The following is a 14,626-nucleotide window of genomic DNA, read 5'->3' on the forward strand; positions in this document are numbered from 1 at the left end:
AAACACAAAATTCTAAACTTTGGCTAATGAGAAACAATATTCCGCAGAAGCGAGAACGCGACGTCGTTCCATCGATCGATCAGTGCCCGTTATCGCATCTTTCGATGATTTTCAAAACGTTATACGTTATATGTTGTTAAGTAAATAAACGAGAATTAAAAAATTTTAAAAATGAAGTAGAAATTGAGACTGAAAGAGAGAAAGACAGAGAAAGAGAGAAAGAGGAAAATAGAGAGAAAAGTAAAAAAAGAGACGAATAGGCAGTGGAAGAGGAAGTTTTCTGTACGAAACGGATGCGATACAAATGCGCATGCGTGTAATGCTTGCGTGTATGTGTACGCAATGATCATGCATATGATGATTTACCATCGGTAAAAGAGAGAAAGAAAAAAAAAAGAAAATTCTAATTTTGTTTCGTTTTGTTCTTTTTTTTTTTTTTTTTTACTTTTCATTTCTCACGGACAGCGGAAAGAGAGAAAGAACGAGAACGCAGAACTGAGGGGTTTCGAATTGTTTTTATCGTCTAACCGTTTCAGCCTTTTTCTTCGTGTCTCAAGTATAAAATTAAATGGGCGATAAAGCCTTCGTGTAAAACTATACTCATATACTTTGTTCTCTCTATTGTGCTCAAGTGTAACAACCTTTTTTTTTTTTTTTTGCTATACATGCGTGTTTTATTATATTTTGTTTTTTCTTCGTACTTTCCTGTATATTACGTATACACTCGGAAATTCTCGAGTATTGAAAATTGACAGAGACTCGATTACGTTGTTATACATGAGACACTGATAACGGCGATGCTGTTCTCTTAACAACGAAATGTAACGCTGATTAATTTAACCGACGATCGTTATTTTTTTTTTTTAATACGCATTTTAATCGCCGATTAGGATTTCTCATATTTCTTTTTCCCCGACTTCCATTATTATTTTTTTTGTTTTTTTATTTTTCTTCCATTTCTCCTATCGCGTTTGTATTTTGTAGTAATTTTAAGTGATCTTCGTACGTCGATGTCGCGGTGGTCCGTTTTGGAATAGCTATATAATTATTATAAATATATTCATATGTGTATGTGTCTCTGCGTGCGCGTCCGTGCATGCGCACGCGTACACGCTTATCCTGCGTGCGAATGCACACGCGCGTACACGTATACAATAGGTCCATGCGTTTTTTTTTTTTTAAATCTTTTGTAATGCGCGTGTAATGCAATGTATGTGACAGTGACATAGTGTATACTAGGAATGTACATAGTGTACGTAGATATAATTAAGTTGTGTATAAAACGATGATACATACTATATTCATTACTCGTTTATATCAAACGACACATAATTATGATATCAATTTTTTTAGTCTCATTGTACGATGCACACGGCGATCGGGCATCGTTCGCCAATAATAGGCTAGTCTTGTCCCGTCTTCCCATACAATGTCGATGTAGTCCGGCGATCTTGTTACGGTCACAAGGTCGCGCGGCGTGAGATTACCATTACAAGAACTTCCAAATGAATGGCCATCAGTCTTTGAGACGTACGGTTTGGCATACGCGCGATCTCTTCGTTTAAAAAAAAAAAAAAAAAAAAAAAATGAGAAAAAAATATGAAATATAATGTATATTATGTTAAACGAATCGATAATTTCGTTTAATAAATCGTACAAAGATAATCGTTAACCGTTTTGGTGCCCAAAAGCAAATAGGGAAATACCGACGCGATGTACATACAAATATGTATGTATCATGAAACGTGTATAATCGTTTCAAGTTATGCGCAGGATAAAATCAAATATTTTGAAAAATGTTTATGGCACCAACAGGGTTAACAAAAGTCCCATGCAATTTGTACTCTCGCGAGGAAGAAGATTCGCTTAAAAAAAAAAATGTCTTGCATAAAAAGGAGGAAAAAAAAAGGCGACGTTGCGAAAAGAAAAGGAAAAGACTAATGTTAAACTTGGAGTCCTTATGGACGGTAGAAAAATAGGAAATTTTTCTAAGGATCAATTGGCCGATAAAAAACAAAAAAATAAAAACGAAACAAAAACAACGAATGACCGAAAAATGAAAAAAAAAAGTCAAATTTCCTCTTTATGTTACACTTTTCTTTTTTTTTTTTTTTTTCTTTCGTTCGTCTTCTTTTTTAAATTCGTTTGTTCCTTTTTGTTCAAAATGGCTCGATGTTGATCCTCAAAAACATGACCATCCATTCTGGACAATCCGCGTTGATTATTAATATTAAATATTAATACTTCTAGTCGTATACTCTTGCTAGAGTAAAAGTGGTCTTGTGCGCCCCAGATACGTTTCACCGGGACGTGCATAGGCAATACAGAGTGCTTCAGGCGCATGTATTCTTGCGTTCTTGATATGCGATAGTACTAACCTAACAAAACTTGTCCTTATATTTCTCATTTGGTATGTCTTAGTCTTACTTTACTTAAAAAAAGAAATAATAACAATAATAATAATAACAATAAAAATAAAAATAATAATAATGAGGACGATGATGATGACGATGATGATAATAATGATAATAATAATGATAATAATGATGATAATAATGATAATAATGATGATGATGATGATGATGATGATATTAATAATAATAATAATAGTAATAATAGCAATAATAATAAAAATATTATAATAATAATAATAATATAATAATTGTAATGACAATGACAATGACAATGAAAATGGCAAAGGCAATGGCAATGGCAATAGCAATGACAATGACAATGACAATGACAATGACAATGATGATAATAATAATAATGATGATGATAATGATAATAATGATAATGATAATGATGATAATGATAACGATAATGATGATGATGATGATGATGATAATAATAATAATAATAATAAAAATATTAATAATAATAAAAAATATTAATAATAATAATTAATTATAATAGTAATGAACGACAGAGTGAGAGAAGGAAGTGAAAGAGAGAAGGAGTGAAAGAGATATATTTTATAATGAAATTTGAAAATAGTTAAATTAATGAGTGAAAGAATGAACACACAGATCTATATCATCAACAGTGTCCTAATAATAATCTACGACTAAAATATCGAACGGTGCAAAGTTATCGTATAAAATGATACTTATACATGGTAAAATAGTCGGTCCAGAGCACTCGTAAAGTAATCAAAAAGATTATTCTTTGTTCTTAGGTCCGACTGCGATAAACAAATATTTAATAAAAACAAAGAGAAAGAAAAAAAAAAAAAAAAGAAAGAAATCAAAAAACGCAAAATATAACGCTATTTTTCCTTTGCTCATGGAGCAGTTTATCGTTTAAAGAACATCTTTATCATTAATAGTCAGTCGATTTTAGAATTTCCTCTAGAGAAAAAGAGATATATGTATATATGTATATGTATAATATTTTTGCGTGTTCACATTTTCACGCTTTTTATCGTTCTATTTTAACCTACGCTTCTGTATGTACACACTTCACAATACCACTTTTTTTTTTTTTAATCATTTCGATCTCTCCTCATTACTACCCTTCTCTACGACACTGTGTGTTCTTCCTTTGTGTGCGTCCGGTTTTTCACAAATACACCATTTTCCTCTGGATTACTTTACAAGTACCCTCTCTGCATGAGTCCTCTCAACGTAACTAAGTCTTATATCGTCGAAAAATATCATATCGAGAATACCTCTACTATACTATTACTTCTTACTTAGTGTTTTTTTGTTTGTTTGTTTTGTTTTGCTTCGTTACCTTCAGCGAACAGGAATACTCAAAGTTTTTCCAGTTGAAATATCTCGTGGAGTACGGTTTAATATTGCGCGCGTGCGACTTAATTTTTCGTTTCACGTCTAATCTCGCTTAGACACGACATAAACAACTATGCCTCGAACAATTTTTTATGAAAGTAAAATTTAAACGTAAATTTTGCAAGTTGGTACGCACCAACAAGGCATTATCGATTGATTAACGGGAATCGTCACATGGATATATCTTTTGAATTATCTTCCCTCGACTTTTTTTTTTTAATTCCCTTTCGTGTCTTCTAACCTCACTTTTACGGCCAGAAGATACGAACACAATTGCACGACACAAAAACTGTATGTCCTTTCTTCGTTTCACCTTTGTCTTTGCATTTTTTTTTCTTTCTTTAAAATAGCGATTAAACGCACTCTGTGACAAATAAGATTAATTTTAGGTCTTGCTATTGCACCAATATTTACAATGGACGTTATACGTGTATCTTCTTTTAAAGCGATCTTTGATATCGATCAGCAATTGCTTGTATAAAAGCCACTTAAAATATCAACAACGTAATATGTATATACATAAAAAAAAAAAAAAAGAAATAAAAAATTAAAAAAAAAAAACAAAAAAGGAGGAAAGAAAGCTCGCGTATACGCTTAAACGAATTTTTTTCTAAAAAAATATCATCTATATAAGTGCAATATATAAATTCTATATTATACTGTTTTAAAAACAGAGTGAAAGGGAGACAGAGAGAAAAGTAGAGATAGAAAGTGAGCGAAAGAAAAAAAGAAAATAGAATTGTACTGATTACATTATTTTTTTGCGCAAATTGAATTTTCCGCGTTTCAACGTTATACGTTGTTGTAAAATCGAGGATTCCTAGCGAGGAAAAGATCGTCTCCGCGGATGAATCCCTTGAGACTGACAAATCACACCGATCGAAACAAAAGATAAATTCGGACATCGTGCGATATGCTTTGAAAAAATGATCGATGTACAATATATACCTAATGATTAATCTTGCGGCATAAATCGCATTATGTAAAATGTTTTTAGCACTCAAAGGATTTAAGGCTCCCGTTGCAAAAGTGTATTTTCATATACCGCTGAAATATACGCTCGTGCAATATTTGTTTGAAACGACAACCGCACGAGAAACATATCTATTCTCGAAGGACTGTTACTCTGGGATCACTATACTGATGGGTCTACGGGTGAATAATATTGTCGCTCTTTACGTGCTACCATACAGACACATGCGGCAGAAAATAGTCTAGGCATTCTTTTCGCGATACACCCTACATCGTTATTCAAAAGGAACTTCGATTGAACTTTATTACACGTTTCTTTCTTTCTTTCTTTCTTTCTTTCTTTCTTTCTTTCATTCATTTCTTTTCTTCCTTTTTGTTTTTCCCTTTCTTCTTTGTTTGTTCCTTGTCACGAAGGCCAAACACGATCAATAATCGCTACCGACTTTGGATTAAGCGAACCAATTTTGAAGTAACGAAGAACCGTATCGCTAGGTACTAATTCTTAAGAAGGAATCGTTCTCTAGTTCGACGCACTCTGTTCGTTTCATTCGGAAAATATACGCGGCTGGCGTTGCTTTCGTGCAACGGGATAGAATCGAGCCGGATCCCGGAGAAAGGCAGGATCACCGAACACAAATCCTCGCTTCGCAAGGTTATCGTCGACAAATATGTCGGCCCGCCGTTTAGATCCGTCGTTATTCCCTCGTTTATTCCAGTTTACTCGCAGCCCAGTTTTGCCCAACGTGGACGCGACTCCAGCCTGTGCCACGATGACGGCACGGTCGTACACGCGAGATTGTCTAAAGCTACAATAAATGGCTGGCTCGTGTGGAGCGCCACAACGAAAGGAAGGGCAAAACTGCGACGACGACACATACATCACGACGGACAAATAATTACATGGACAGCGCAACGCGTTTCACCATCTTCTATTTCAAATGAAAATTCGTAAGGAAGCGAGTAAACACGTTCGAATAGAATCTTCGAGGGCACAGATCGGATCTGTAGTTAGCGCTCGGTGCACGGGGATTTGCCGGTTGCAGATAAGGCCTGAATAGTTAGGGTTTGCTGTTGTCGTTGTTCAACGACAACGGATCGGTGATCTTTTGCTGCTGCTGCTGCTGCTGCTGCTGTTGCTGCGTCACCTCGCTCACAGCGCCACCACTCATCAGTTTCGCGTTGTTGTTCTCCGTGTTCGAGACTTTCGCGTACTCCCGTTTGCGAGGCATGCTCTCTGTCTTCACGATCGTGATGTCCGGATTGTTCTCGAGTACAGAGGTCGCTGGTTTCGGGACGGGCGTCGGCACCTCGATGTATCCGCCTCCTTCTCTCTTGATAGGTGTCGAGGTAGTCGGTGTCGCTGTGGTGGCCGCGTTCGCGTTGATCTTTTGCAAGATATCGTTCACGGACTCGTTGTTCTCGGGCGTCTCGTTGTTACCGTCGATCGCGCCCGACGCAACGCTCAAGTCGCCGGCCAACGAGATTCTGTCCGGGCCTTGTAGCGTCGACAGATAAGTTGCCAACGTGTGGACGGTCACATTAAGGAACTCGGCTGCACGGAACAACGTGATCTCCTTTCTTCGTAGTTTGGCTAACACTTCCGCTGGCCCCGGCTCTGACCAAAAGTCCCTTACTCTGTGAACAAATTCGATTACCGTTTCAACCAAATTCCCCAAAATACTTTTGTCGACGGCAAAAGTGGAAGAAAAAGTTCGAATTGATCTCCAAACAGGGGACCGTAAATATGAAACCGATGAAAGCAGGTTAATGCACGATTTCACCTAGCGCGCGTCTAAAATATCATATATAGGAAAAATTTCCGTTTCTCGGAACTTCATCATTCATAGTCTCGAAAAAAATCGAGACTACTTGTCTCGAAAGTTAAAAGTTCGGTGGTCACATTTTGTCATGAAATATCGGGAAGGAAAAGGCGATCAAAAATCGACAGCCATCAAGTTAATGTTCCATTACCTATACGGATGTTTAAGGCAACCATAACTGTCGCGATATCTGCCATAGAGGGTTCCGTAGGACACGCCAAGTATCTCGGCGGCAGTCTTCATTTCCAGTTCTTTGCTCTTAATGGCATCCATAACGCGTCGCGTGAACGGCTCCTCCCAGAACTCTTGGCGGCGTCCCGTCGTCAGGTAATCGTTCATCTTCACGACGTCTCGGAATTGCTCGGGGATCGATGGATTCGTGGCGTTGGAATTCGAGGGAGTGGTAGGCGCTGCAGCAAAATCAAACCACGTTAAATTCTTCGCGCCTACCGAACAGCCGCACACCTCTGCATAGCTGTGTCTGTGTGTCGTGTATCTCATCCTCCGTTGTAACGCCTAATCACGACTACTTTGGTTCGATCGACTTTGGTGTCACGTACCTTTCTTTTCCTGGTCGGACGCGTTGTCATCCTTGGACATGTACGATAGCTGCAAAAGGACGAACCATGGTTAAAAATCTGGCAAATATCGAAGATTGAAGATTAAAGGGCAAACGTATCATCCTTACCACCGGCAGTGGCGTTTCGTTATTTTCGTTCATCATCATCTCGTCGTCCCAACTCTCGTGGTCACCGCCTTCGCTCATCATTTCCTCCTGGGAAATCGAGGAGGTTTGAACGGGCGCGTCAAAGAAATCTCTCGGTGACTGTCGATTGCGATCGATGTTGCATCGAGAAGGATTAATGGCGAAAACAAAAAATTGAACAGTTGATAATAAAGATCCTTGTTAAATCTCGATCGTGAGATTCATAATTTTTAATTGTTATATGTTATATGCATGTACGTAAGTTTTGTGATATATTAGGGGAACGTCGCAAATAATGGCCGGTCACAGGAATTATTTATGATAAATTTTTAAAACGAAATCAAAGTGCGCCACGGCTGTAATTTATAGCGAGGATTAAACAAACAATAGATACACAAGCAATGATAAAAAAAAAATGTAAAATTTATCTGGCATTAATATATCGCATCTACTATATTCTTCTGAATCAACATCAATTAATTACCTTTATTGACAAATATTCGTAAATGTCGAAATCTTTTAAAACGATATCTTTTATCGAGTAAATTACCATTAGAAACGACAGTTTGAAAATTCCTTGAAAAATAAGAGATATGAATAAAAAAATAAACACAAGTATTATTATTATTATTATTATTATTATTAGTCTAAACTAGATTTCTAAAATAAGTTAGTCACAAGTTAATAGACAATCAAAGGTATTAGATATAAGAGAAATAGAGATGAAAGAGAGAAGAAAAAGAGAAATTGTCTTTGATCTTTCAATCGACAATCACTACCAGAGATATTACGATAAATGAAACATCTGAACCATACTTGACGTACATTTCCGGTGATGCATGTGATTTTCGGTGTGAAGACATCATGAGACGAGGGTGGATCGTCCAGAGGCGGGCGCCCTCTGCGTCTCTGCTTCGGAGGTGGCGGTTCGTCAGCGTCTCCTTCCCTGAGGACCGTCTCGACACCTGGAGTCGCCGCCCCAGGACTGTGACCGCTATTTCCTAGATCATTTTGCGTCGAATCGCTACGCCAGCTTACCTCGGCCAAACCCTTGATGTGCAAATCCTCCGCGGTTTTCAACAGGGACGACAATCTCGTCTGAAACATCAACGCACGACGACTTTAATCAATCTGGCAAACAAAACAAAGACGCGAAGAATTCCCTTCTTTCACGAATCTCTTTGTCGTTTAATCCCTTCGAGAATCGAGCAAAATCGTCTTCTTCCTCGTTTTCGGATGAAATTTTTCTCGAATATATTATTTATTTAAGGTAATTCCGAGAAAGATGGACCACTTATCTTTTTAAGATCTCAGAGAAAATGTAAATAGGAATTAATATTCGTTACTCGTAGTTTAAAGTTTCTGGTCTAATGGATGTTGTCGATCGTGCTCAAAGAAATTGTGGAATTTGCTGTGTGTAATTAAACAGAAAAATATTTATATTTCAATGGTGCGCGAGGAAGATAAAAATAACGATCAAAATTGCCATCTTTTCGTTAATTGTCGAAGCAACATTAACGGCAAGAAAATAATACGAGATAATTGCATAGTAAAAAGTTGTTTTCGTGTTACATTATTCTTCAAAGAATTAAATAAATCATGAATTGTCATATCCGCATTGAGTAAATTGTAGAATAGTAAAATGTACATAAGCAGTTTTATAACATCATGCTTTATTGTATATTATATTACACAGGTTTCCTTTAAATAACTCATATCTTTTATAAAAATTCTTTTTCTTTACTTTATTTTATTTTCGTGTCTCGATAAAATGATCATATCTTTTAACGAATTTTATAATTTGAAACATTCGACAAACAAATATGGATTAAAAGAATGAAAAGATCAAGCATTAAAATATTTTTCATTAAATTTTCATGGTTTAGTTTATTGAATGATAGATATATAGAACCAGAGAGCCAATAGCCGGGAAGAATCGTATCAGAATCGTACCAGAGACAAAGAGGATCGAAATTCGCGTAGGAAGTGGAAAGTAGATTTTTTTTTTCCAAGCTGGGATACAGCTATATCCTCGATATCCTCCGACTAATCAAGGTAAGTAGCGAATTCCCTCTCGTTTCCGTCGACATTAGCCCGAGTGGTTTAACCATTCCTGGCAAGAGTTACCAAGGCAAGGAAGACGGCGGCAATATTTCTAACCGATCCGCTTTCAATATTTCCGCTATGGAACGGGCATAAATGGTATAATATACGGGGCGCGACGGGTTTCAACGTTTTTGGCACGAGCTCGAGTCGAGTCAGGCGATTCCTTGTTCCCCCCCTCCCCGAGTAGAGCATTCGATTCCTCTTGTATACTGTTACATAGCATGGATACTATTATACATCGATGGAAGAGCGAGAAGTCGATGCTGTAAGAAATTCGAGGCGGAGCTAAGTAAATCTAATTATTCTCTGGCAGTCCGTAGGAAAAAGCCGGAGGAAAAAGCGATCACACGGCGGAGAGGTAAAAATTAGTAATTCCATTAATCCTGCCCGCTTCAATTTGCGCGAGCATACTCGTAGCGACCGAATCTCTATTCGATTCGCCGGGATTCGAGTAATGAATCGGATCGTCGCTGTCCACGGAGAAAGATACAGGATAGACGATATAAAAAGAAAGAAAAAAAAAAAAAATGCGATATATCTGAACGCGTATCGGCGGTATAGGGTTCGATTACTATTTGCCAATTTTCACCGTAATAATAGCCGAACGACCGAGAGAATGCTAAATAATATGAGAACTTTCTACACAAACGATTCTCCGCGGCTTTCTATCAGCCACGAATGGAATTGGAAAAATGCTTATGTGGGTCAGCGTCTCCGGCAGCCAGCGTACCGGGAATAATGTGTATTTCAGAAACAAACGTCACCACCATCGTCGTTGTCTTCGATCTTTGTCTTTCGTGTTTCTAACTTCGTGAGAAAACGCAAGAAAACGAATGAAAAAACGGCCTCCGACCTCGTTTAAATCCGATCGAGCTTGAAAACTGTTAACCAAAGGCCACGATCGAACATATCGACGGATCTTCGGCCCGATACGCCGTGAACATATTTTCACCAGAGCCGTATTTTTCGCAGGCAAATCGTGGCCACCGCAGCGCCACCACGGAGAAAGCTCTCGTGAATCTGCGCGCTTGATCACGACTAGAAACACGGAAGAATCGAGAGAGAACCCGTTGCTTGCTCTCGGGATTCTCTTCACAACCTGAATACGATTCTTGCACGTTTAAACGACACACGTTCGACTTCATATATTTCGTGAGTCATCCGAAACGGTACACCACGACATCTCTCAGGCTTCGTATGATACTCCTTGCTTTCGTTAGGGACGATGTCGAATTGTTGTAACAACGAAGAGAAACTAAGCGTCTGGTAACAAGAATAACAGTGTCGGTTTTTGCGAGGCATATCGATGAAATTCTTCGCTACTTGATTCTTTATACTCTTGTTCGTCTTTGACATAAATTTTGTTAGTTTTTTACGTGATTATTTGTGAGTAATAAAGTGATAGATTAATTATGCGATTCTATATTGAATTATTTCATTACTATGCTTAGAGGTTATAAAATTCAATGAGTTCTTTGTTTAATGATAGACCTTTTTATAAAAGAAGATAATACGAATCCTGCGTATGTATAAAAACTATTGTATATATAATAATGGAAAATATGCAGTTTAAGATAAATATTGTTTTCAAAAATTGAATGTATTGGAAATGTTCTCAAATAAACAGAACTTGTTACCTACAATGTAATATAACCTATAAAGTTTTTGTGTTATTATTATTAATTAATAAATTAAGAATTTTATATCAAATATCATTATATTTTTATAATTAAGAAATCATTTCAACGATAAAAATTCAAAGATCGCAAGATTCAAACGAATCTTTATTAAAACAAAAACTTTTTCGATCGTTAATTAACCACTGGTATAATAATGCCACTATTCCGATTTTTATTCCGATGGTTTTCTCCGGACGACAAAGTGGTCCTTCTCCCTTTTGTTCGATTACTCTTGATAACAAGAATAAAAAAGGAAAGATAGGAGCAAAGAAAGAAACGATTGACAAAACAAATTGCATCTTCCCGAGGATTTTTGCCTGTGGATTAATGGGAAGTTCGAGTCGCTTTGAAGCGTGGTATGCTCGAAACATCGAAGAGCAAGAATCTTCAATTATTAATAAATTGAGGCCAGCCGCGTTCCTACCCTGTCCCCCGCGATATTTTTCCCTCCGTCAGCGAGACACAAGTGCCCTCATAAATGTCCACGATGTAAATAAGTCGTTCATCGTGTCTGAGAAGAGGCGAAAGAGTCTACGTTCCGCGGACTTTATTTCTTTAATCAGTTTTAATTTCGACGTTCGAACGGTTGGCCAGTCTCGTTTCTCGAAAGTCAACGTTTCAACAATGTCCTCCATCTAATCTGTCTTTTCGATTCGCGTTCGGTATAAGGTAAGGTTAGACTTACGATAGGATCAAATATATGTTAATAAAGAATATTAATATATATTCGTAGGAATCTTTTAGAACGTTGAATTCTAGAAATTTTAGAAATTCTAAAAATCAAAACAAATATAAATATTGATAAAAATTTCGATTGAAGCTTATTTATTAAATTTATAAAATTATTTATTAAAAAAAAATTGCTTTCTTTTCATTACACTTGACGTATTTTGTTCTCGCTTTGTTTCATCTAACACAAATTTAAATTATTTGTAACTCAATAAATAAGACTTGACTGATATTTTCGTATATGAACTTTTATATTTGTTTTGGTCTTCGATCCTTCAAAGATATTTTATTTTATGAATATATTAATATTCTATATATTCGCGGGAATTTAAAAAAATCGAAAGTAATGAGACTAGTCGAAAAATACGAAATAATAATACGTAAAACTGCAAATTAAAATTTTTTTTCCCCTAATCTTTGAAGAATTCGTATAATTTAATTTCAATGTACATTTCAATTTCAATTTTAATTATGGTATGAAAAAGTCTGGTTGTGTCAAACCAGAAAAGTAAAGAGCGTGGTTTTGTACAAAAATTCCTTTTTCAGCTAAAAACTGTTGCATTATATGCATAGCTATGCATCTGCACACATATCAGTAACATCGTTTTTTACTCTCCTGATTTAGCACCAACAGACTTTTTTTTGATTCCATAATTAAAATTGAAATTGAAAGATAATCTGATCTTGATATTTAACAAAATGTGACAAGATAATTAAACATAATTCAAGCAGAACGATTTTTAAACTCTTTTAAATAATTAAATAACCGATGTGGACATCGTATTAAATATTCTTCGAACATTATTTTAAGGGGTAAAAATAGAAAATTTGCAGTTTTACTTATTTCGTATTTTTACTAGTCTTACTACTTTTCTGCCACACCCTATATGATATCGCAAGTAAATTCGAATCTGATTGGATAGTTTCGAATCTTGTGTAAGTACTTTAGAAATCCGAGATGTTCGAAGTTGGATAGTTTAAAACTTGTGAGTATTAAACTCACGAAATCTAGTCAAATTTAATACGAAAAGTTATTTATTTCATAAGATTCGATTACAAAAAATGATATTTTCTTATTAAGTACTCGCATTACGCAGAATGATTTCGAATTTTGAAATGAATATATTTATAGAATTCGAATATACGCAATGATTGTAAAAAGTATTTGCACGTTCTCTTATCCTGTTCCTTTTCACTTTTTAGTAAAGTGTTTCATTATCACGTTCCATTTCATTTTTATAATATCAAACTTAAAACAAAATTTAATTATGTGAAATTTAATATATTATATTTGCATTTAATTACAGCAATGTTTCGAATCCTAACTGTTTTTTTCTCTTTTTTACTCACTTTCTGGAATTATCTTTGTAAGAGAAATTACGGCGTAGTATATAAATGATATGATAAATACAATATGTAAATATTTTTCATTACCTATTTTTTTTTTTTTTTTGACACTTGAAATCTCATAAAAATAATAATCGAAAAATACCTCGATGTTATAAACGAAAAGAAAGGATCGATTAAAATTAAAATTTCAAAATTAAAACTCGTCAACCATAAAATTATGCCTCAATAATAATATAGGTTAAAATTATTAAAAAATAATTGCGAAATCGAATGGTCGAGAAATGGCACAGTTAAATAAACACTATCAACCGAATCAAGCAAATTTCGATTAAATAAATTTTTTAATCGAATTTATCGCAAAAGTTTCGAATCTATCCACGCGCCGTCCGATCGTATACCACTACACACCCATGTTATATATTTGATCCCGTCGTTGTTTAACGTTCAACCCGTTACAAAAAGTTACAGATCACTCACATGGTCGATGTTAATCTCTCCCTTGTACATGAACTCGACCAGCACTTTGATGTCTGAGAACTTGACGTCCCGCATTATGACAATGGGGTCCTTCTCCTCGTACTGGGACAAAATCGTGTCGAAGTACGTGCTGCACGCTGACAGAACCACCTGCGAAAAAACAAAAGCGAGAAGGGCGGCCGTTAATGAAGGGGCTAAACGATCCGTCGAAAACTTTTGACGCTTGCAAATCGACCATTAAACCGAGGCAAACCGGTTACAACAGCGTGGGGGACATGACCGACAAAACTCGTCCTTGACAAATATTCCTCGATGGGTACACTCGCTCACACAAATACACACACACACACATATATATATATAGACGAGAAAATCAAGAACGTTGAAAATTGAGGACCCGACAGAGTTAATTCATAGGTGTGCGGATAAGGGCACGCGACGCTGTGTCGCTCTTCATTAATTACCCCGAAAACTGGCATGCCACACGTGAGCCGTTATAGAGCCGTTGTAGAGCCGTTATATGCGCGCACACACACACACACACACGTTGGACGTATACACGAAGATCGTGGAGATGATCGAATTCTTAAGCGGTGCTTCCCGAACACCGCCGGATAAAATATGTATTTCCGCTTGGACGCCTGAGCCGGCTACTATGTGCAGATCTGTCATGAAAGTCAATGAAGCACTCGACGAACAGGCTACTCTCTCGTTCTCTGACCGCTGTGATTCTTTTTTTTTTTTCTTTTTTTTTTTCTCTCCTCTCCTGCCTTGAAGCTTGTTACACACCTTCCTTAACTTGACGCTCTCGCAGTCGATACGGGGAGGAGAAAGAAGAAGAAAAAGATTTCACTGCTCTCGAGTTGCACACGTGCTTGGAATATCGTGGTGGGGGTAAGTAGGGTAGAATAGGGGAGAAATAAAATCTGGTAACTTTGAAATTGATAAAAGATAAGATAATTTGGATAAATTATTTCTTTCTTTCTGCGTGTTTTT

The 14,626-nt window shown here is 36.4% G+C and overlaps 1 protein-coding gene across 15 annotated transcripts in view; it reads right to left on the reverse strand.

Annotated features, from left to right (window-relative positions):
• Nucleotides 1–407: 407 nt before the first annotated feature.
• The window catches only part of LOC107993554 (zinc finger and BTB domain-containing protein 20), an 85,455-nt gene continuing 71,236 nt past the window's right edge, over nt 408–14,626 (reverse strand). For 7 of the 15 annotated variants that reach the window (XM_062077835.1, XM_028664684.2, XM_028664686.2 and 4 more), the window contains 6 exons: nt 13,631–13,780; nt 8,106–8,387; nt 7,272–7,409; nt 7,144–7,192; nt 6,735–6,993; nt 408–6,398 (listed from right to left, as the gene is read on the reverse strand). In XM_062077835.1, coding sequence (XP_061933819.1) covers nt 5,822–6,398; nt 6,735–6,993; nt 7,144–7,192; nt 7,272–7,409; nt 8,106–8,387; nt 13,631–13,705 — 1,380 coding nt within the window. In that variant the 5' untranslated portion in view covers nt 13,706–13,780 and the 3' untranslated portion in view covers nt 408–5,821. The remainder of the gene's footprint in view (nt 6,399–6,734; nt 6,994–7,143; nt 7,193–7,271; nt 7,410–8,105; nt 8,388–13,630; nt 13,781–14,626) is intronic. The other 8 variants (XM_062077827.1, XM_062077828.1, XM_017050042.3 and 5 more) reach the window with 5 other exon arrangements.

This window comes from Apis cerana, linkage group LG8, assembly GCF_029169275.1.
Source record: "Apis cerana isolate GH-2021 linkage group LG8, AcerK_1.0, whole genome shotgun sequence".
Lineage (NCBI taxonomy): Eukaryota > Metazoa > Arthropoda > Insecta > Hymenoptera > Apidae > Apis > Apis cerana.